This window comes from Bombus terrestris, chromosome 7 (genome assembly GCF_910591885.1).
Source record: "Bombus terrestris chromosome 7, iyBomTerr1.2, whole genome shotgun sequence".
NCBI lineage: Eukaryota > Metazoa > Arthropoda > Insecta > Hymenoptera > Apidae > Bombus > Bombus terrestris.
Window position 1 is genome coordinate 12853321 of NC_063275.1, and position 23833 is coordinate 12877153.

General features: G+C 40.3%; 2 protein-coding genes across 2 annotated transcripts; one reads left to right on the top strand and one right to left on the bottom strand.

The window, feature by feature from the left end:
• The first annotated feature begins 1131 nt into the window (after positions 1-1131).
• LOC100649882 (nuclear hormone receptor FTZ-F1) lies at positions 1132-21429 on the top strand. The gene is made up of 5 exons (XM_012310245.3): positions 1132-3582; positions 15589-16271; positions 17684-17942; positions 18056-18156; positions 18250-21429. Exons 1-5 carry the CDS (start codon positions 2274-2276, stop codon positions 18394-18396), a joined length of 2499 nt encoding a protein of 832 aa, XP_012165635.1. The 5' UTR covers positions 1132-2273; the 3' UTR covers positions 18397-21429.
• Positions 20873-23364, bottom strand: LOC100650324 (glycine cleavage system H protein, mitochondrial). The gene is made up of 3 exons (XM_003396558.4): positions 22675-23364; positions 22158-22301; positions 20873-22067 (listed from the first exon to the last, which is right to left on the bottom strand). Exons 1-3 carry the CDS (start codon positions 22817-22819, stop codon positions 21838-21840), a joined length of 519 nt encoding a protein of 172 aa, XP_003396606.1. The 5' UTR covers positions 22820-23364; the 3' UTR covers positions 20873-21837.
• Between the last annotated feature and the right edge of the window lie 469 nt (positions 23365-23833).

A 23833-nucleotide genomic window follows, 5' to 3' on the forward strand; every position in this document is an offset into this window, starting at 1 on the left:
GGGAACGCATCGATTCGGGATCGAAACCCGTGCGGGCTCGTGGTACACGTGCGTCGGGCTATTTGCCGGCAGCACCGACGACAAATACGGTCGACAAAACGACGGCGGCAGCAACGGGCGGCAGACCGGCGCGGGAGCGTACAGGGACAATACTTCTCCGGCCGACATAGACCTGGTTCCGTAAGTAGGTCATCCCCGCCATCGGCTCTGCAACCTCCTTCTCCCCTCCCGCGTCAATCCCTTCGACCACGGCAATACCTCCCAACCTCCCCCATCCTCCTGCTTCTCTCTCAGTCGGTCCCTCTCCTCCCGAACACCGCGTGTTGCCCTCCCCCCACCAATCGGTCGAGCTCTCGGAGGCACCTCCACTACTCTCCGTCGGGCACCTGGTCGCGCGCTGTGGCATGCGCTGCTGAATCACTTTCACTTATGCCGTGCGCTGTGTTGGTTATACGCCGTACGTCTCTCTCGCTCTCGCGCTCTCACACTCGACCCGTGGCCGTCGGTAAAGGGACACGCGCGCGCTCCTTCTCTTCTCTCCTCTGTACTCACCGAAACAGCCAAGGGAGCCTGACGACGGTGGTGTGTGCGCGCCTCTCGCCATTCTCCTGGTTCTGCCAATTTTATTTTACTCCTGGCGGTGTCACGGCGAAGCGCGTATCTCTCTATACCGGGCGAAACCGCGCCGTGCCGCACCGAGTGCCACCGTGTGCCGCGTTGTCGTGCTGTATTCGTTTCGATCGTCATCGTGTCGTGTGGTGTGTGCAGCCAGTATCACCGTGTACAGACTCGTGTGTCGTTCTGATCGTCAACGACGACGACAACAACAACAATAACAACAACAACAACGACGACAACGACATTAATAACAGTAGATATACCCGGTGGAGAGAGGGGAGAGCCAGCCGGGCATGGATCAAAAAGGAAGACATCCTGCAGTCCGTGTTTTTCGCGTTCGCCGCCCGTGATCGTTGTCGTCTTTGCTGCTGTGATATACGTGACGTGTGCCGTGTCTCGCGAGACGGTCTCCCAACTCTACCTACGTCCATGTATCGCCGGTAGGGCAGCAGAGGGGAGGGGGCGGGCCCTTCGGGAAAGCAACGAGGCGAGAAGACAACTAGTCGTACGCAGATAGCCGCGCTGTCAAGTCGCACGATACGGGAACTCCAAACGTTCTTTCCCTTTCTTACTCTCGCTCTCTCTGTTTGTGTGTGTCTATTTGTTCCGGACTTTAGACACCGTTGTATATTTTTTCGACTTTTCGCACGGATACGTTACGGATATTCAGTTGGATTGCAGTGTGTGCGTGTTCTCCTGATAGCCGGCTTATTTATTCAACGATTGGTCCGCGTCGATTATTTTGTGTCAAAACGCCGCGATCAAAACTTGGTCTCGCATCCGCGCATGTGCGATCACTCGGTAACGCTACCGGCGATTCGCGTGCCCGGTGAAACAACGATCCGATTGTCCTGCTCGCACTGTGATCCCAGTCGATACGATCATCCCCCGTCTCGTGGCTTCCACGATCAGTTTGAACCTCGTGTGTGCTTGCTGTTGTTTCGTGTCACGTTGTAAAAGTTGGATTTATCAGTGACCACGCAACCAAAGGATAGAAAAAGGATAGAAAAAAAGGGACGTTACAGTGGTTTTGTTGTTTCGCGAGTAACACGAATGCAACAGTGACAGCCGAGAATTTTTTCTTTTTCACGCAACACGCGCAGACCCACGTTTCGTCACATTTTTTACGATGGTTCGGACGTAGTACGCACGATCGAAACAGGATTTACTTTCTGCGGTGGTGCGCGATGGTTTTCTTTATGAACGTGTGCCGTAGAAAAACGTGACTGGTGATCGATATTGTACGTGCCAAGGGAATATAGTGTGTTTTCTTTCGGGCTTATGCTTTCCACTTCATCGTTGTCGTCATCGTCGTTGTGCTTGTCGTTGTATCGTCATTTTTACCGACAACATCGTACACAGTCGTTGGTACCGTAGCATACGAGAGTACCACGACCTTGCACGACGTACACCGTTACCGCTTCGAAACTTAAAGGGGGCAGCCTAACCAATAAACCGATAAACCGCCGTTGTTCTGTCGCATACACACCAGCCGCGAAAAAGAAATAAGAGAAAACGAAAAGAGAAAAAGAAAAGAAAGAAATACTCGTGATATTCACCACGGTGGCTAGAACTAGGAGAATTCACTGGCAATTCATATATGAGCCGATACGCCACAAGCACGTTCCTCCGTGCAGCACTTGCGCAAGGGTGATATGTTATTGGAGATGGAGCAGCATTCGGGCTTGATATCCCTGAATATGTCGCCGTTTCATCTAAGCCCACAGGGTAGTCCCCAAGGTGCGGCCGGGGCTGGTCAACAACAGCAACAACCACAACAGCAACAACCGCAATACGGTTCGTCGCCGTATGGGAATTGCGCTCAAAGTCCACCGACGACAATGTGTCATCAGTCACAGTCGCAACAACAGCCGCAGCAACAGCAACAGTTGCCGGTACACAGTCAGTCGCACTCGCAGGGTGGTATGTCGGGTTTCGACGCCGCGTTCTTCGATTCCACCGCTCTCGAAGAACGATGTCCCATGTGTGGCGACAAAATGTCCGGTTATCAGTACGGTTTGCTGACGTGCGAGTCGTGTAAAGGTTTTTTCAAACGTAACAACTCACCGTGTAGTAGTAAAAAAGTATACACGTGCTTATTCTCGCCGACTGGAGGTGGGGGAGGTGGGGGCGGAGGTGGTGGTGGTGGAGGCGGTGGTGGAGGCGGCGGAAGTGGCGGAAACGGTAGCAACGGTGGTAACAACGGTGGAAGCGGTAGCTGTGGCGGCGGCGGCGGCGGCGGCGCATCATCGGCATTAGAGATCGGATCTTGCAGCAACAAGAAGGTGTACACGTGTCTGTTCTCGCCAACAGGAGCCGGAAGCGGCACTGGCGGCGGCAGTGGAGGCAACAATGGCGCGGCGAATAGCGGTGGAGGTGGTGGTTGCGGTACGTCGACAGCCCTCGACAGTAGCGGAGGTAGCAGTTACAGTGGTAGCGGTGCCGCCGGTCCCGGAGGCGGCGGAGGAGCGGGTGGAGGCGGTGGTGCGGGTGCCGCTGGCGGCAGTGGGCCCACCGCAGGGAATGCAGCTGCTGGCGGCGGCGGTAGCGGTAGTGGCGCGGCCGGCAGCGGCGGAAATGGCGGCGGATCCGCTACGGTAAGCGGCAATGTCGCGATACCAACTACCACCTATTCATTACCAACTGGTACCATCTGTCATCCTGGGTTGGGCCAGGTCGGGGTTGGTGTCGTGACCGGCTCGATACCGTGTCCGTCCGAATTCCCCGACACCAAGGACATCATCATTGAAGAGCTCTGTCCGGTCTGCGGCGACAAGGTCTCCGGATACCATTACGGGCTACTCACCTGCGAATCCTGCAAAGGTTTCTTCAAGCGCACCGTCCAAAACAAGAAGGTCTATACGTGCGTCGCCGAGAGGTCCTGTCATATCGACAAAACGCAACGGAAGCGGTGTCCCTACTGTCGTTTTCAGAAGTGCCTCGAAGTCGGCATGAAGCTTGAGGGTGAGTTTTTTGTTGAATTGTGACATCATTATACCAAGGCTATCTACCATCTATTACGCTTTTTCATTTCGTTACGCTTTGCAAAAATACATATACGCGCGTATAGTTTCTCGATAATCCCTCGCGATGGATCCACGGAACGTGCCTTTGTTCTCTTTCTTCTTTTTCTTTTTTCATTTCGCACGTATCGCAAAATTCGGAGATTAAACAGGGGGGAATGACGCGCAAGATGAACAACGATACAGTGAATTTCGTACTGTTGCGTAAACGAATTTTATTTGTCCGACAATATGGGCACTCATTTTTTGGATGTGAAAGCGTTGCATGCGGGTATCGTCGCGATTTTTATGCAGAAGGTAAAAGAACGAAAGCGCTCGCGTATATGCGACCGAGTAGATTTCGATGTTCAGTTATGCAACGTAATCGTGGGACACGCGTGCTATTGCGTCTGCGCGTATAACAGGTTTTCGGTCAAAAATATTAACGTCGACGCTACTGACAAACAAAGATCTTAATAAAACAGGTGCCATTTATTTTTTTTCATATCATATCTTTACTAAAAATTGCCTAATAATTCTGTCGAAACATCGACGGTATAAATATGTACATTTATTTAATACCGCAAGCGTTAATTATTGTCCCCATTGAATTCTGTTGTGTTCTAATTACTTTCACCGCTTTGTTACGAGTTACAGGCATTTGGCGTAACTTTCAAGATATCACCGGTGCGTTAATATTACCGCATTCTTATCAACTTTTGCGTTATCTCTTATTCAATATCTTTACGTACATCCTGCGGAACGTCAAAAGCAGTTTACGCGCGAACGCGTGTACAGCGATTGGCGCTTCGGTACCGCACGATTCCTTTCGGCAAACTTCGGCAGAATACGTTCGCCTTCGAGCCTTTTCGCATTACGCTCCTACGAACTTAACCTTATTACACAGCGCGTGAAGCGCTCAACCGATACCGTTGTCTTCCTTCGCAAATTCTTTCGATGCTCTAACGCTTCTATTTTGATCAACACTTTCTTCTTCGTTTCAACGTCGATATCATTCACGTGACCATGTTCCATCATTAATTTTAATTACACCGATATCACACGATTCACGTCCATTTCGAATAGCCGATTAGGCAAATCGTTCTTGCATGTACGTAACAAAAAGAATTCGCAACATAGTTGCCGTCGGTTTTCTAAATGTATCGCGTTACTTTTTCGCGATTAGATTTTGATTCGCTTTCCATCCGTGAATTATGCAGATTTTACGCGAAAGTCGAGGTTATATATTCGCAAAACCACAATCGCCGTGGCTGGCGCCACCGGTCTTAGAAAATCTTTTTCGCACTTTGGCAACAGTTAAATGGGAGGACGATTCGAACGAAGCGTCTAATGCAATTCGAGTAACTGGGTCTAGGCCCTCAAGGCCCAACGATTAAGCGAATCTCGAAACAGGCTCTGTCGCAATTGCCGCCTTTGCACGCCGTTTTCCACGGCGTTCCTACAGCGGCAACGCGGATTGCTTAACGCGGAAAGTTTCCAGTGTGCTTGCGAGCGTTTACGAAAGGAAGCAGTTTCTTACTTGCACGCTATTCAGAAATGTAAAAACCTACTTCTACGTATAAATTTTATACCGATTAGGTAGAACCGATTTCTTCTTGTGGCACGAGCTGATCTCCCAACTATCTTCGAAATATCGAAACGTATATACATATTTGTTTTAATTGCTATCGAAAGTTTGCGTCTTAACGATTGTCCAACCATTAATTGTCGAACGTGCACTTGACAATGCTTCTTGACGTTAATTCGACGATCGTTTCGTAACGCTTGCTATATACGATCGGCAAGAAAAGTTTCGCGGTTGTTGTCACCGCTATTACTGTCATCTCGGTGCTTCTTACCACATAGTTTACGCATTTCTGTTTAAGCGTTAAAGTATAAACTGTTGTTTTACGTTCCGATATACGTCGTTCGTTGTAAAATTTCGACACGTTTATGTGGAAAAAATGGAAATACTTGCGCGGAAGGAAGAGCGCGTCGACATCGGATGAAAACACCGGTTAAATGGGCGGTAATCGTGCGATAACACCTGTCACAGTTCTGCAACAAACCTGCCGTTTTGCAGTGGTCCGTGAATACGAGAACACGCCTCGTTCAAACGTAATGAACGTTACTTCGGTCTTGCTTTAAAGCTGATTGAAAATCATCTTCTCTTCTGTAAGCCGTGAACTCATCTAGCAGAGCATCCGCATATATTTCATGAGACTGTAAAACTCTGGTAACGAACGAGGTCACGCTCATCCCATAAAACTTGCAAACGCATTTAAATTTCTAACTTAAATTCTTCGTGTTTACCTGGCATTGTAATTAGGCAAATTAGCAGAGAACCCTGCCAAGAAGAAAGCTTTATGTCGGCCGAATGGCGAGAAGCTCTTTGATATACGACGACTGTCAGTTATTCCACGCTTTACCCTTTAACGATAAATGAATCTGTCTTACCTTTTAAAACAAGGCTGAGCTGGCTGTAGTTGTCGTACCGTTGTTGAACAGAGATAGGCTATCGACAATGGTCGAAACGTTCATTGGGTTTTTAATTTCACTTTCAAACGTGCCACCATATGTGTACAGACACGATCAAATATTGACACTGGAGTCTTAATTTTTGCAGCTGCGAATAATTTGACTGTCCCATTTGAACTCGAAGCGTTATCCAATTTTACCCAGACGGCAAACTGTCTCAAGCTTTCGTCTGATTTTAACAAAAAGAAAAAAAAAAGGAACGTTCGTTCGTAAGATTTTAGTCGAGCAAATTCTTCCTGAAATGTAAACATTTTTATTGTCAAATATGGTTCGTGTATTGTAATTCCGTATTCGCTAGAAAGATTTACAGCGAAAGTTGCTGAAAATTGACGATACTCCGGAAATGCAGACGTAAGGTTACATAATTGGATAATCAGTCAAATAATTGAGGTAACATTCAAAGAACATTAATGACACAAAAAAGTCGAAATAACTTATGCAACATTAACTCGACAGTACACATACACTTGGATTTCTCCCTTTTTTTCATTAAACGTGCACTTAATGACTTCTAAAAATATAGCGATGTTTATTCCTCAAGGCTTGTGTTATTCGTTCCACGAACGATATTTTATCGTAATTAATTTCTTTATTTTCCATCCAATTTTGGATTTCTAATTGCTTCCTTCGTACGGAATAATAATTGTAATCGCCTCTCAATGATATAGAGCCTGGTATATCTGTAATAATCATACTACAAAGTTAGAAATTGTCATCTTTTTTACTCGTACAATAATTTCGTTAAAGGAACTACTCTACCTTTCTAGAATTTTAGAAGAGACACAGAACTTTTCCATCATAATTACAATTAATCGTAATTACGTTCTTTAGATGGCTACGTTAAGGGGATGGATAGCGTGTATTATGGCGCTCTAGTAGTTTTAGGCATCTGGCGTAGCCGATATAAAAAGTTTCCTCAATGTGGCTCTCTTAGAGAACTAACTTCTTACTCGCCTTTCGTTTTCGTCATTAGCGTCATTCTTGACAAAAAATTCGGTATACCACCGATGTCAGTGAGTTTTCGTTTTGGACAAAGCAAATTTGTCACGTGGAGGAGCGACAATGTGCGCGCGCACGTTCATCTATGGCCAAAGGCGAACCGGTAATGTTGCGCAAATGGAATCTAGAAATTTGAGGTAGGACGTTCGGAACTTGTTTCGCGTCCACACGATACAATCAGGAGAAAGCCTTTCGGTGACCGGACAAATTTCTATTAGACGGTCGAAATATATTTTCACCGGCGACAACGGTGAAATTAGAGTCGGAAAGATTCGTGGGTCGCTTTCGACGTCGAAAGTTCCGTGATTATGACACACACGGGCCTACATCTGTATGTGTTCATTAGTCACGAAAAAAGATTCGCCATTTGTGTGCCACTTAAATATTACTTAACGGTATTACTTAATATAAAAAAGACCGCCGATTTAGCGGTGTCCCTTGGAACCAAAGTTTCATTACCGACGAACTTATTTATCAATTTCCCGCTTAATTTACGTAACGTTAAAATTTCTTAACTAACCGATTGTTCGGAAGAAAGGTTCGGTTTATTGCCGTTAAACGCTCGCTCGGATCGCGCTGTTAATCGTGTATAGGTATACACTCATAATTCTTTCGCATTTTGCAATCGAGATAGGCGATGACTGTTCGCGCGAGCTGAAGCGATGCTTCGTGCTTTTCTGCTTCGATGCCTCGACGAAACTCTATTTTCCTGGTGGATGTAGGCTCCCTCGAGAGATAATCCACGATACCATTCTTATCAGCTTTCTTAATCATATTACGTTCGAATTATGTAGGGACGCTCTAAGTACTCTAATTACTATAGTACAGTCTTACAATGGGGTAGCGTAAAATATAAGTAATTAAAGAACCAGCGAGAATATCCTACTGCAAGCAGCGTGCCTGCGACATAGAAGGAAAGAATTACAAACGAGAAATTAACAAAAGCGTTGAAGTATTTCGAAGTGAAACGGACGTTGTAAGACGCGGAGAATTTCGTGGCAGTAATTCGTCGAAGGCATAGCATTAAAAGTAATAACGAAGGAATATGCCATTTACGACTGCGAAAAACCGGCGCATCTTTTGCATCTGTCCGCCACGTGGAGCAGGTTTGTATTTAATGGCCGAACACAGGGTACTCTGAACGTTCGATTTGGTCCCTGTCGATTCCGGGACATGCCCCGTCCCAGTGTCCCGTCGTAAAAGTGAGAGCGGTCACCGGTCGATCGGCGGCGCAGTCAAAATCGCTGAGAAATGGCTTTCTTGGCGTTTAAGGATTCGGGGCTTGTAAATATATGTATTATATAGGGAGCCCGGAAAAATAGACGGGACAGCGGAAATCGTGGCATGCGCCTCTGTTTAGAAACTCATAAATTTCATAATTATTGTATTATGTTGCAAGAAAGTTGTACATCTGGCCGCCTGCCTGCTAGCTGCCTGCCTGCCTGCCTGCCTGTCTGCCTTGCCTGTTTGCTTACCTGCCTGGGCTGCCTTGCTCGCTTGCTCGACTCCTACCTTCGTCATTCGCGCGCGCGCGCGCGCGCATTACAGAGGTGGGGGAGAAAGGTTAGGTTGAGGCGGGGATTGTGTAATCCCTCGTTGAGTGGAGCCTCACCGTCTTCTTTTCGCCGAAGCTTTTATTTCTTTCTTGTCTCGTGATTCCTTCTCTTTCTTTCTCATTCCTTCCAGCGCGCGCCCGAATTCGTATCCTGTATCCATACATATACATACATTAAACACCGATACGCAATCGCGTCGCAGCGTACGATGTATGTACGTCATCGTTGCCGCGATACGAGTAATATTTGAATTCCTGAAAAGCTTCGGCTACGACTGTCGGTAACACGGCCGATTATCGAACCATCAATATTAACCTGTTCTTATAATGATTAAGTGTTCAGGCGCGCAGTTGGCGGAGCACTAAAATCTAATGCCGAAACCTGCCAGTTGATTATCAGGTATTACTGCAATTATCGTCGCACGAAATATCTTCGAAGTTCCGTTGCGACAGCCAGTTAGTATCGTCGCTTGGTAAAACAGAACGCTTCATATGTATGTATCTAGCACCTGTCTTTCCCTAGCTTGTCTTTCGTAGAAGTCGAAAGATCATGATTAGACTGCGGATTTGTATACATTTGTAGGAAATTTGAAAGTGCAAAAATGCACAAAAGGTATATGTAACATACAAAAAGTTTAGCACGCGTTGTAATAGTTTTTTAATAGGTAACACGAATTTCTGCTTAGGTTCTATTCCTTTCTATATCTTTGCAAAAATATGAATTTGCATAAATATGTAGTTTAATTATAATTCTTTGTTCGGCTAGAAATCCAAAAGGGTTTCCTGACCGAAGATTTCGTCGTTTTCTACATTTTTTTCTTTTTGTTTTACGTTGTTTCGCAATGCGCGGATGACTTCACTAACGCAACGGTCGGGCGCGTCGCGTCGGCTGCGTCACGGGGGAACTTCTCTCGCGCGATTGGTCCAACCGTGGGCGACGGTGGTCACGTGGTCGCACATTAATTTCTATGGGGAGGGTCTGACGTCACTGGACCCGTGGACCAGATTCACCAAGTGGGTTTCCCTTTCTTTTCGACATACGCGCTCTCGGGTTCGGCGCTCTTGCGTCTACTACGCTTATCGTCGCGGCGGACCTTGCGAACCGGACGTGGGTTGCATTCTTTCAATGGCCTGCACGGGCCTCATTGCACGTGGATCTCTGTCATGCACGCGGACCACTCTGTCGCAGATTCATTATAAACAGGAGAAAAGTACGGAGAACCACCGATGGAAATATCGATTTCAATTACGAATGCATGTTTTTATTGAAACGCTATCGTAACGCAGTCCGCATTTACCGTTGTTACTATAATTGCTCGCAATTGTTACGCGCAGGAGAAAAGGTCAACCTGCTAAGCATATTTGAAGCTTTTTATCATAGATACGTGCTACCTACTGATAAAGCGTATTAGTAAACGGAAAAACATGTATGTAATTATATTTATCTCCGTTGACGTGTACAGCGCATATATTTTAGTTTATTTACGACAAGGGATCGACTACTTAATAAAATAAAAATTTCCTGGTATACATTTTCTTAACAAGTTTATTTTGTTTCTTGTTTTAGAACGCTCGTACGCTTCAAGGCGATTTATTATGCACGTTTCACACGTTTTCCACGCTTCACGTTTGGTACCTTCAATAGTAAATAATCTTGTCATATTTTCATAACGTAACCACTTTTTATGCAAAACGCATCGATATCTATGTTGATTTTGGAAAAAAAGGAAAAGATAAAAGAGAATATCGTGTCGCGCTATTGTTAAATAGAATGCGTTTCCTTCGCGAGACTATATTAAATCCACATTGAACTGAACAAAATGAAACTTTTCCGGTAGATGTACGCTGGACGATCGCGTGCTCTGTCAAATCACGAGGATCGTGACACAGTTTCTCCAGCCATTGACGATCGATGGAAAATCGTCCTCGGGTGTATTTAACGCATTTATATGCCGCTTTGGTAACACCGCGACTCTCGTCTTGCCACATCCCTGCGCAACCCAAGAGTCAGAAATTCTCTCTCATAAATCGAATCGTCTCGGTTCATTCGTGTCACGAGTACCGCGATTCATGATCCTTTCGTACAATTTTCACAGGGGCTAGATGAAATTCCGGGAAATCTCAAACTCTCAATAGCTTTCTTACTCCGCTAGTTTGATTTATCGGTAATCTTGTTCTTTACTATGTTTTTCGCTACGGATCTCGTAGAATTTCTATCGATGAAAATAGAGAATCAAGATTCTTAATGATATTATCGTTTTACATCATACAAGTCTATATCCTAGCGTCGCTGATCGCTGTAATTTATCGATAATTTCGTTCGCGTAATGGAGTCAAGAGCTGCCACGAAACTCGACGCCACAACGATGCAATTTCGCGCGTCCTGTTCAAACTTCCGGTTGCTACTTCACCGAGGTACACTGTTCCTCCGATTTGATTCCACGTTTCCGCGGGTTCCAACCCGCTGGGTACCCCGGAATTCGACTCGTAAATATCATCAGTGTCGCTGTCTGGCATGTATATTTGACGATCGAGCCCGATCAAATCGAGCCGTATATATCGATACGCTAATGTTCTCTGCCCACGCGAAACTCCGCCACCCACTCGGTGAACACCATCCCGGGCAACAGAAACTGTTGGATCTCTCCGTTCACGTTGTTCACGCTTCGCTTGTTTAACAAAAACACGGGAAACGTGTGTGACACGTGGTCGGAAGTTAGACGATAGATCATTTCCACGGAGTTTCCGGGGTGAAAGAGTCTCGAGTTTTAACACATTGTTGACCAGTCACGAGTGTACTTGTGTCTTTGTACATCGTAAGTGTTTCCGATTGGTTGCAAGTTTTGCATTCGTACTCGTATCTCCAATTGTATTAACTTGCAAATGTACTAGGTAGATCACTGTACAAGATTTTTAGTTGCTTGACGTTATCGTCTTAATGTGCCATAGATCGAGTTATGATCGTAGGATAGAAAATGTAGTAATTATAATTGCAATTTTAACATCGTGGGTGGTAAGACGTGTTAGTTTTTGAGTAAGATAAATAACAAACGTATGACGTTGTATCTCTTTAATCATACAATTGATTATCTTTAATTAGATCGAGATGCTTAATTACAACTTACAAGCTGAAATTTAATTTCTTTCATTGGTAGCTATTCACCTCCGTCAAGATAAGACGTTCTCGTTTTACCGTAACAGTTGAGAATTAAATTCCTTTGCGAGCACTAAAAGATATCGAACGCGATGGAGAAAGATAACAGTTAAATAATTGTGCCTTAAATAATCATATGCTTTAATACGAGAATTAATCAAAATTAGAATTCTACGACATGTATAATTAATTCAATGAAATTCAAACTCTACGCTTTTGATTTCTACGTGAATAATGTGATTAAACGAACGTCGATATCGTTGAAGGCAATCCAAAGATGAATGAAGTTTTTAAGATGAATTTATCGACCGGATAGTCTTCGCATTGAACGCGAGTTTCGTTGCAGCAGAAGTATTTACATCACATACATAAGGCAGGACGATTTCCAAGCGCACGATGCACCTGGCGTCAAATTAAAGGTAGAAAGATGTACGTCTGACAGCGTGTAACACCTACGACGCTCGGTGAAACCACGGGAGAAGAAAGACCACGGGAGAATGATCGTAAACGTAGGATGGCAATAAGGAGAGAGAAAAGAAACCTTGCTGAACCGAGAGTCAAGTTTAGCCGTGATCTACGCCGATCTTTGGACCCTTCCAGTCTCCTCGAGTTCTTCGTTACAATGAATATACAAGACAGGGTGAAAGAGGGCGAGAAAATGAAATGCACGAAAGATCGTAATCCAATCTATCTTTTCTTTTTAGAAGAATGAAACTCTTGCATATAAGAGATACGAAATAACGAACGATGTAAATAGAAGAATACGACGAAGGAAAGAAACTGAAACGAGATGGAATACGGAATAAGAGGGGGAAACGCGTGTACGAAAGATCGTAAACGAAGGATCGAAAAAGGAGGCACGCAGCGAGGTAGCTTTTTACACGTGTTAAATAAGTCAGCGAGATAGCCGATGGCGGCGTTGCGTAGCATTAAGCGAGCAATCGAGAACAAGTGGCCGAAAGCAACAACCTGAAAGTCAAGTTTAGCAACTTTCGTTATTGGCTTGCTCTCTCGGCTATTGTCTGAATTCTCGGCGAGTCGGTCACGTATGTTGCAGAAAGAGAGAAAAGAGAGTGTCGCGGATAGGAGCAGAAAGGACGAGGAGGCGTGCTCGCGCGAGCACGTTCGCGTAATCCTTGGATGATGGATGACGCTCGCTTTGCATAGTACGTATTCGTCAGAGCACTGACGGCAGAAAAGTTCGGGAAACGAATGCTCGCAGCCGAGTGTCAAGTTTACGGCGGCGAATCTATCGTTGCTTTGCCGTGAATTCTACCTCTCAGTCCTCCATGCTGGAATTATCTTTCCGGCCAATAGTTATCGAGAATAATTGCTCCTGACGGGAAGGCAATTAACGGATGTCCTTCTTCGCTCCAGTCGTATAGCTCCGTACTAAAAGTTTCTAAATTGCGCGAAACGAAAATATTCAAATGTATATATATGTATATATTTATTATATTTTAATATTATATTTCATGTATATATTTTATTACAAAAATATTATATATATATATGTGTGTGTGTGTGTGTGTGTGCGCGAATTTTACATATACAAAGTTATAGACTGTGACACGGTTGCAATCGTAGTCGCAGATGTTCGGACACCGCGACAGTGCGTGGCCGCGTTATGCGGAGTTTTCAGGGAGACGAGGAGCGTCGGGAAAGAACAGGAACGGGAGTATATTCGAAAAAGGCAGGGAATCGACGAAGGAAAGGCGAGAAAAGGTGGTGGTTTCGTACGAGAGGAGAAAAGAGAAAGAAACGCAAGCAGTCAGGAGTAGCGAAAAAGGAGAAGGAGGAGGAGAAGGAGGAGGCAAAGGGAATCGGTGAGAACGAGAGACGAAAGAAAGAAGAGAAAAAGAGAGGAGGCGTAAGCGGTCGCGCGCACACAGGGTGGCGGAGGCGGCAATGTGGATCGACGGGAGGCGAGAGGTGTTCAGAGAGGGGTAAGAGAGTAGTAGGGTCGAGGGAAGGGAATAAGTAGGGTTAGGAGGCGGCGGGGTGTCGGACGGCATTCGACACGGTTCCTGTGTATGTGTATGTGTATGAATATGTGTGTGCGAGGTGGGGACAGAGGGGTGGCCCTCCTCCCTCGGCAGGCCGGCTCAGAGGCAGAAGTGGACGGGCAAGCGATTCAACCTCCTTTCACTTTCAACGAGCGCGCACCGCGCTTGCTCGCTTACTCGCTCGCTCGTTCGCTTGTTCGTGTTCGCTGGTGTTTTCATGCGACGACGGATAGCAAACACCTCGTACGAAAATAGGCAACGCCGCCGATTTAGCCGCGTGTCCGCCCTATAAATCGTTAAAGCTGCACGAAATCCTCCCTCGATAGCACCGTGACCCTGAGGATCGCGGATGATCGTCATCGGGCACACGACCTCTTCTCGGGGATACGTTGCCACACCGCCATCAACTTCTCCGTCGCGATGCACATGGATGAACCGGCCACCTTTTATGGCGCGAGACTGTTCTTTTTTCTTTCAACGTTATTATTAGTCTTGTGACTTCTTTCATTTTATTCCATTATCCTTTTGGCTTTCTGTCTCGATATTTTCTCGTTCAAATTTAGAAACGGGGAAATCGAACTTTCAATTGATTTTAGGACGAAGATCCGTTTCTTTTCTTTCTTTTCCTTTTTTCTTCTTCTTCTTACTTTTTTTTTTTTTTTTTTAAGTAGATGCGAATTCATATCATGTTTACTGGCTAAGGAAACACTGGTACTTTAATGCGGCAGACTCACGAAGGCACATTTTAATCCCTCGCTGCCAAGGGGGATCCATATCGAGTTCCTCTGCTGGGCCACTTCCGGCCCCGAGACCACACATCTGGGAATCTGTTGTTTACAATGTGAATCTTAACTCGGAGATGCAGTAATACTTAGTTTCGAGCATAAACATCCAACTGGGTCGCACCAAAGAGTCCGCTTTATACTAAAATCTTTCGATATTTCGTTTCTCGTTGTGTGTCAGACAATTTTTATTATCTCGAAATCCTTATCCATAAATATCTAAGAAGCATTTACATTGGCACTGTTGTAAAAGAAGAATGTCAACAGGTTGTCCCTTGCAGTTAATGACAGGCAATAAATAATCGACGCTGGCAAGTCTTAACGTTCGCTCTCAATAATGACGGGTTTAACGTGCCAAATAACACCTGCAGCTTTCGTAGGTGGAGATCCATGTCGTACACGTAGCTACTCGTTTACAAGCAGCAAGTAGACGTGTCGCTAGTCGTAGAACAAGGATAGTCGCAAGTGGTTTACGCTTTGTCCCGTTTGGCTAAGATTAAATCTCGTTTCCTTCTGGAACGTGGCGCTTCTTTAAACTCAAACATTGGCGACGACTGCGCTTAATTACTAAAATAAATTTCAAATTCAATTATCGTTTCTCAGCCATCGAAAATCGTTAAAAATCGTATAGAATTATTTGAAAACTGGAAAAATTAACAAGATCGTTTCGTTCAGTTAAAAAGTTAAAGTTCGACTCGTCTCTCAAATGTCTCGTCAAATGTCGTCTCAACGATCATTTTCTCAGACATGATTAAAAATGACATAAAATTGTTAAGACACGCAACATAACATGCAAAGACTAACAAAATCATTCCGTTCGATCACCCAGAAAAGCCCGAGTAACCGTTCGATTCGTGTTTCAGATGTACTTGCGAGCAAAGCCGAAGAACTGATCCTGTTGTTTCAATATTTTGTACGTTTGCTTTTGTTGTAGCCGTGCGGGCGGACCGAATGAGAGGTGGTAGGAATAAATTTGGACCTATGTACAAGAGAGACCGAGCGCGGAAGCTACAAATGATGAGACAACGGCAGCTGGCACTGCAAACGATACGCGGCAGCCTCGGTGACCCATCGAACTATCCCTCCGCCGTAACGCCTTTCCTGCATATTAAACAGGAAATACAAATACCTCAGGTCTCGAGTCTAACGTCTTCTCCAGATTCGAGTCCATCCCCCGCAGCCGTGGCCGCTGGTCTGGTCACGACACAAGCTGGCAGCGGAGCTGGTCAGCATCAACTGATCGCACCGTCCTCCCAGCCAAACATTTCTGGCGGTAATCACCTGCACAACCTCAACCCTGGCCTGGATAGCAAGCTATGGGCTGCCAATTCCACCACCCCTAGCCCGAAGGCCTTCAACTTCGGCGAACAGTCCACTCACGGGGCCGCTGGTTCCGCACCCTCTACCGCCACGTTGAAAACTAGTCCGATGATAAGAGACTTCGTTCAAACGGTCGATGATCGCGAGTGGCAGGCATCCCTTTTTGGACTGTTACAAAATCAAACGTACAATCAGTGTGAAGTGGACTTGTTCGAATTAATGTGCAAAGTGCTCGATCAGAATCTGTTCTCGCAGGTGGACTGGGCAAGGAATTCGGTATTCTTCAAGGATCTCAAGGTTGGTGCCAATGTTGTTGACTTTAATCCCTCTCAACTAGGCAAATTGGCTCGTTTAGGATCCAAGAGAAATTTCAATCTCTCGTGTCTCTCCTTCCTTTGATTTTTTATTTTTACTGAACAAAGTTTCAGGTATTTGATTTAACGATGGTGTATAACGTATAGAACGTAGTAAAAATATTCCGATAGGTATCCTAGAATTTTTTTTAGATACTTTGCAAGTTTAGAATAGCGAAAAATTAAGCTTGGATATGAATGACCTAGTTTACCTATGGAGGGTTAAATATACTTATTTAACGTGTATATATAACACTGTGTAAGTTGACTTGAATTTATCGAAACGTCATCGGCTTAGGAAGAGTATATAAATGTAGAACTTCGTTCATCCGAACTTCATTTATATTTATTTTTTCTATGGAAATTTTCGTTAGTGTGCGATTAACTCGTTAAGTAACCGATTGATATCGTTTATATGAAAACACGTACCTCCACTTATTTCAATAAGAAATATCACGAGGAGAATTAGTAAACTTCTATTAGCTGTATGAACTTCAATTATATGAACTGTTTGTCCTCCAACATAATGTAGAACAATGCGTTAAGGCGAATCTTACATTGATCTGTATACATAAATTCACTTTCAACTTCTATCTACAAATTATTGAAATATCGTATATCTTTTCGTGGAAATTAGATCAATCTGTAATTATACCATAAACAAGCGTATATTAAGCGTCTATTATAAGAGATATAAAAATTTCATGGTTTTAACCGTCGTCGAGAATCTTTTTCAAGAGAAGTTAGTTCTTACCGATAAATAACTCCTCGCTGGCCTGTTGGTGGTATGAGCGGGGATGTGAGGTAACCAACAGCATTGCACAATCACTGAATGATTTCAAGCATCGCCTCATATCTAGGTCATAACAAGATACGTTTCTGGGTTATGGCGGTTGCCCTAAAGCAGGCCCATGTTAATTATAAACCGTTTACTTAACCGATTATATACTTTTTGTTGTGTTTGTCTTTGGAAATCTGTAAAATGTTCTGTCATCGTTTCATCGATATCTCAAGTCTTAAACCATGCTTTTGTATTTTACGAACAATATGGAGCACGAATATAAAGATTTCGTCGCCTATTAAATAATATTTCTTAAAAATTAACATATAATTTTCCTTTTATAAATAATTATAGCTTTTGTTATACTATTTTTCAATGTTATATTTCAAAATTCAAATTTTCGAGTTTTAATTATTTCTTTTAATTATTTTTATTCAAAATTTCAATGTCTCGATTAAATTCATTTAATATATATGTTACAAGTCGTCTTATTAAAAAATTTAGCACAATTTTTACATTTCAATCTGACAAAATTTTATATATATTTTTACAATTTATTACGTTCTTTTGGGCAGGTTGATGACCAAATGAAGTTGCTACAGCACTCCTGGTCGGATATGTTGGTGCTCGACCATCTTCATCAAAGGTTACACAATAATCTACCTGATGAGACTACGCTTCATAATGGCCAAAAGTTTGATCTCCTTTGCCTCGGCCTACTTGGAGTTCCTTCTTTGGCAGACCTTTTCAATGATTTGTCGACCAAACTTCAGGAACTCAAATTTGATCTTTCAGACTATATATGCATGAAATTCTTGATGCTGCTCAATCATGGTACGCCTTCTTTTTTTTCTAGATTTGTTGCCTTATATTTACATGTCTTGCTATGAGATTATATTATTATTAGACAAAAATCATTGATGCATCAATTTTATTTAAATATGCAGAAGTTCGTGGATTAGTTAACAAGAAACATGTACAAGATGGACACGAACAAGTCCAACAAGCTCTTTTGGATTACACGTTGACATGTTATCCTTCTATACCGGTATGTTTATCTCATATATACATAGGTTTCCTTTTTTCTAATATTTGATAGCTTCGTGAATGATTCGATATACATGAGATTTTATATAAACAGGATAAATTTAACAAGCTGCTAGCAGTATTACCTGGAATCCATGTGGTAGCGAGCAGGGGAGAAGATCACCTTTATCAGAAGCATTGTAGCGGTGGAGCACCAACTCAAACTCTTCTCATGGAAATGCTTCATGCTAAAAGAAAATGAAACGATAGATTCGTTTGGCACTTTTGCCATGAATTAGTCTATTGTTATATCTAAAAAATCAAGATAGAGCCCCTTATTGTCAGAGTGGACCTCAAGTACCTATTAAGAGCTAATGCTGCTTGGGTATTGGACCAAGTTCAGGGGTCTGGTTCAAAAGATACCTAGGCAAACAAATCAAGTATAGACGTACATACTTTACATATATACATAATATATGTATTATAAAGTGTATCTAAATATATAAACATAATGACATATATTTTCTATATTTGATGTTGAAGTTTTAGAGATGTATCCATGGAGAATTATTACCCCTGTTGATGGGTACAAGCGCAGGGAAATAGTAAGCAAGATGCCTTGAAAACAGTACAAAGGGTGGTTAACAAAATATTGGTCAAAGGGCAGGCAACTTTTGTCTAAATAAGTAAAGCTATTTTTCTAATACTAGAAGCGATTATTTTTAAGCATATACCACTGAAGCCTTGCTCTCATTTTAACAAAAAGATAATCCTAATAGTAACGAACGAAAGAAATTGTCGACTCTCCAGTCAATCGTGCTTCTGCAAGGGATTCAATGGGCATACTTGAACGACAGTAAAATTTCATGTGATATACTTATATATACATATATGTCGCACGGCCACCTGGGCATCCTTAGAACTTCCTATGAAAAATCTGCATTTTGTCACACTTGCACACAGCAGGGCTACTATATTGTAAATACTAGTTAACACATTCCAATTACGTTGTAAAGTATGAATCATGTTAAATATGTAATTATAATATTTTGTGTATAGTTTAATGAAATAAATATATTTCTGTTGCTTACTGAAAAAAAATCATTAGCTACTTAATGTCTTCACTAATTTTAGAGTTTTATTCATGTATTTCTCTTTTATTATTTTTCAAATAGGTGGCGGAAAAAGAATAACCACAAATTGCGATATTTTATTATTGTATATTGTATCATAATAAAGATTCTGTTTTAAGAAATAAAAGAATCATTGGAGCAAGGTTTATGTGGTCCTACATTATCTAGCGATTAATATTAAGTATATAAGATCAATATTGTCTTATCGCAGTTGTTAAATAGATAAATATTTACTGAATGTTAAGATAGCGATCGAACGTAGTAATTTTTCACTAATAGATTATTATTGTTTAGTCAATAGTCAGAAACTTTTCAGTGCTGTGAAGGTTGTCTTTTCGACGCCTGTGGTATCTAAGCCATCGGTAATTACACGTGCTAGATTCGAGGCTCAAGTGTGGCAACAGGAACAGAAATCTTTGCTCGTACTGGTAGGCTGGTAGTACCACCCTTTGCAACTCCTACTGTTTATATCCTCTATCAAAGAAGTACCTGGGAAAAATGCTATTTTACTACTTTCACTTTTCCACCGACTTCGATATAAGATATTAAATATAGATTTAAACGATTTATTGATGTATGTAAAAAGAAAACTCGATGCCACATTAGATTAAGAATCGAGTGTTGAATCAAATCAGGAGGAGTAGCTGCGAGTATTACTACCATGAAAGAATATATATACATAAGAATATATATTTTCAGAAGCTTGCATGTACTTATCGTGTGAGTAAAGATTTGTGTCCATGGAAAAATTTTTGAAATCTTTGATATAAATGCAAAATATATATTGACATGTTCCCAAATTTTCAAATCGCCTGGTTCTTTTAATTGATCGATCGAAAAAAAACTAGCTTGCATTATTTATTATTGGCTCTTTAAATAATACTTTCAAAATGGATTGCCTTTATTTAACTCGCATATAAATGTCTACCTCTTCATAACTGTATTAAGTCTTACATTTTTACATTTTTAGTAAACCACATACCTCAGAATAGACACCCAGATAGCAAATTAAATGGAATGTATGAATGTTACCTACGTAGATTTAAAGTCTACGACTTCTGTAATATGCGTATCGACAGAATATAAAAGTTCCATTCAAGTATTGTACCCGTTATATTTCCATGTTAACTATTTTAGTTATTATTATATTTATTCCAAATTAGATTATACTTCTTTATGATATGTGTACGATATATTCCAGTCGAAATTTAAAAATTATCAACGAAGTCTCTAAAGTCATGTTTAATCTTGTGTTGCTGTTTGGGTAAAATCAAATAATATTTTATGTATTGTACATTCATTTATCTTCAGGAGTTCTTGTAGAACGTGTCGGTCTGATAATTTTGGAACAACTTACAAAAATCGCAAACACAACTGTCTCAAAAAAAATGAAAATTGTCTCTTCTAAATATTGTCCCCAAATCGATGATCTTTGTATGTGTCCATCCTATTTAATCGTCCGCTCGATTCTGTTATAAAGTGTTTATTAATAATTGTAATTAGGAAATATAATAGTGGTGTTATAAGCATTGTGTTAAATATGTACAGTTACCAATTATAATTGGCAAACAATCTAATTTAATATCGATGTGATTTTTTGATCCAATAAATAATTGGAATTAACATTAAATGATGAACTATTATGCGTTGTTGACACTGCCATTAGGAGTTGGCAATTGTAAATTATGTAGAAAAAAATGATTGATTGTAAATATATCTTTATTATTAACTGATAACTGTTCCTTTTAGGATTGACAGCGCTATTTTTATATATTATACTAATTGAACTCCTACTATATGATAATATTTCCCTTATTGCACTCCTGTCTTTGCTATTATTGTAAAAATACATGCAATGACCACGAGACGTAAGATAGTTTTCAACAGGAGGGTAAAGGATGGTACTATGTAAATTATTAAGCAGACAATTTTCAAAAATTTACAAATAGTATTCCAAAACATTCAATTGTTTCTTTATACATACAAGTTATTATAATTTAAATGCGTTTATGTACAACACAAAGTTTATTATAATTTGTAACAATGGTGTCATTCGTATACCTAATAACATGTATATTAAAACATTTGTTTGCTTTGTACAAATATGGTAACAAGATAAGAAAATGCACAGTGGTTAATAAAGACATCAGCTAACTACTGCACATAGCTTCATATTATTAATTTGCAATGTTTACATAATACACCACATTTATTTCATTAAACATACTGTCTAATCTTTATTATATACAAAATAATGTTTACAATTTATTTTTTTACATTTGCAAAGATACAATATATTAGTTTATAACACTTTATTACAATTGCACAATTTATAAATTTGTTTTCTTGGAGGCAATGCCTTCCTATTTGATTAAACAATCAATTATAAACTATACTTATTTTGCTGATAATATGATATTCATACGTATATTTGATCATGCATGATTATTACAAGGTTTAAAATAAATAAAAATATTCACATTTCTTTTTCACTAATAACACAATTGAAAATAACAAAGATTAAATCATTATCAACTAATTTTATACATGTTAGAAATATGATAATATGTTTATGATGGATCAGACTTTAAATATTCATTGTACGCTTCCTCATTCATTAGACTTTTTAGATCATCAGATTTACTTAATTCTATTTTGAATAACCATCCTTTTTCATAACAAGAGGTATTTATTAAACTGGGTGTTCTTTCAACATCTTCATTTTTTGCTATTACTTTCCCGCTGACAGGACTATATAAATCAGAAGCAGCTTTCACTGACTCTAAAGCTCCACATTCAACTGTAAAGAAATTCATTTTTATCAAGTAGAAAACATAATAGAATTCAATTTTTATTTTAAGAGAGACATCTAAAATACGAACGTTCTAACCTTCTTTCTCTATTTCAGAACCAACATCTGGAAGCTGAGCATAAACAACATCACCCAATGCTTCTTGTGCATAATTGGATATTCCAACTATGCCTATGTTACCATCAATTGTTATCCACTCATGTTTTTCCGTATAAAATCTTTCTAAAAATTTTATTTATAACTTATAAATATATAAAAATATCCATTAATCTTGTTTAATAAAAAGACAGTATATTAAATACATCATATTTACTATAAACTAAAAAAATATTTATTTTAATCAACTACATTTCATAAACCAATTTTCTTAAACAATTAAGCTTTTAAATATCATAAACAACAAAAATATATACATGAATGGCAATTTTTTTAAAATGCAGTAAGATATGCTGCGTGATGCAATGTTCTTCTTTAGATTATTGATAATTAATAACCAATAAATATACTGTTAGCATTAAGATCTTGTTTCTAAGAATATTATTATAAATATATAATTTTTTTTATTTTGTGTTTTTAATATACATTTTAAACTTACCGGCATTTAAGCAACGAGTAGTAACGATGGAACGTGAAACATATAATGACACTTTCGGAGTAAAAAAGTTAAATAAATTTTCCGTTGAAGTACGTAAAAATGTTCTTGCAGTATATTTTGTCATTTGTGCAACTACTTTTGCCATGTTGAGTTATGTTTTTTTAGTTTTAAAACAATCAGATAGTTTTAACCTATAAAACACGTATCATGCAATGTGTAGACCGTTACGTTCTCAATTAATTTTGTAATGTTTCCCCAATGTCGGCAGAGTTTAATATGAACGAAACGCGGGATTTGAAGGAATTAATATATTTCTATGTAGCATGTGTTCTTAGATTATCGATGATTTTTATCATGTATAATATATTTCATCATCATAATTCAAACTATTGCCAATCAAATATACATATAAATGTTGTACACTTACATATGTATACTTTATACTCAATAAATACTTATATATGTGTAAACTTCCTAAGAGTTCAAACAATATGTGTAAACTTCTCAAAAAGTCATTACACAGACGGACGATTAGAGAAGAAGAAGGATTTCGGGCATTAGAAATAGACACGGTCACAAGAAGGAAATTTTTATTTAGAGTATTGAAAATTAACAGAGAAAGAGTGGTAGTTTAGGACGTGGAAAATCGATTCTCGATTTTCAGGTAGACCTTGTACAAAGCTTTGTTATTCATTATTATTTATTGTTATTAATTATTATTAATTGCTGTTTACCTCTGTATTTTATTTAAGTATTGTTATAATAAACTCGATTTTCAGACTTAAGAATCGATCCCTGAACTATCCAAATTTGAACATTATATATGTATATAAATATTTTAAATTATAATAAGTAATCACATTATTTATTATAATTATTAATTACATGTCTTCATAAATAATGTAAATAAAAATAAATAATGATTCTAAATATTCGTTGTTACTATGATTTGTATAACAAAGTCTTAATAAATTAACTGTTATAAATAAACGCTTAATTATTATAAATTATTTGAAAAATATTTTTAATTAATTTCTAATCGCATCATATGATTTCAGTAAAAAATTGGATTAAAATTTACAGAAAGTATGTGAAAGTAAGTATATAGTATTAATATATATTTTCTTGAAAGAGTAATGTTCCGATTTCTTAATTTTGA

What these genes read in the sequence shown, in the direction of transcription:
- LOC100649882 (XM_012310245.3), top strand. Translation starts at nt 2,274, where the DNA reads ATGTTATTGGAGATGGAGCAGCATTCGGGCTTGATATCCCTGAATATG. An exon ending in TATTCTTCAAGGATCTCAAG is followed by an intron (nt 16,272 to 17,683) that starts GTTGGTGCCAAT and finishes TCTTTTGGGCAG; the next exon opens with GTTGATGACCAAATGAAGTT. An exon ending in CTTGATGCTGCTCAATCATG is followed by an intron (nt 17,943 to 18,055) that starts GTACGCCTTCTT and finishes TTAAATATGCAG; the next exon opens with AAGTTCGTGGATTAGTTAAC.
- LOC100650324 (XM_003396558.4), bottom strand. Translation starts at nt 22,819, where the DNA reads ATGGCAAAAGTAGTTGCACAAATGACAAAATATACTGCAAGAACATTT. An exon ending in TACTCGTTGCTTAAATGCCG is followed by an intron (nt 22,302 to 22,674) that starts GTAAGTTTAAAA and finishes TAAAATTTTTAG; the next exon opens with AAAGATTTTATACGGAAAAA. An exon ending in TTCTGAAATAGAGAAAGAAG is followed by an intron (nt 22,068 to 22,157) that starts GTTAGAACGTTC and finishes ATTTCTTTACAG; the next exon opens with TTGAATGTGGAGCTTTAGAG.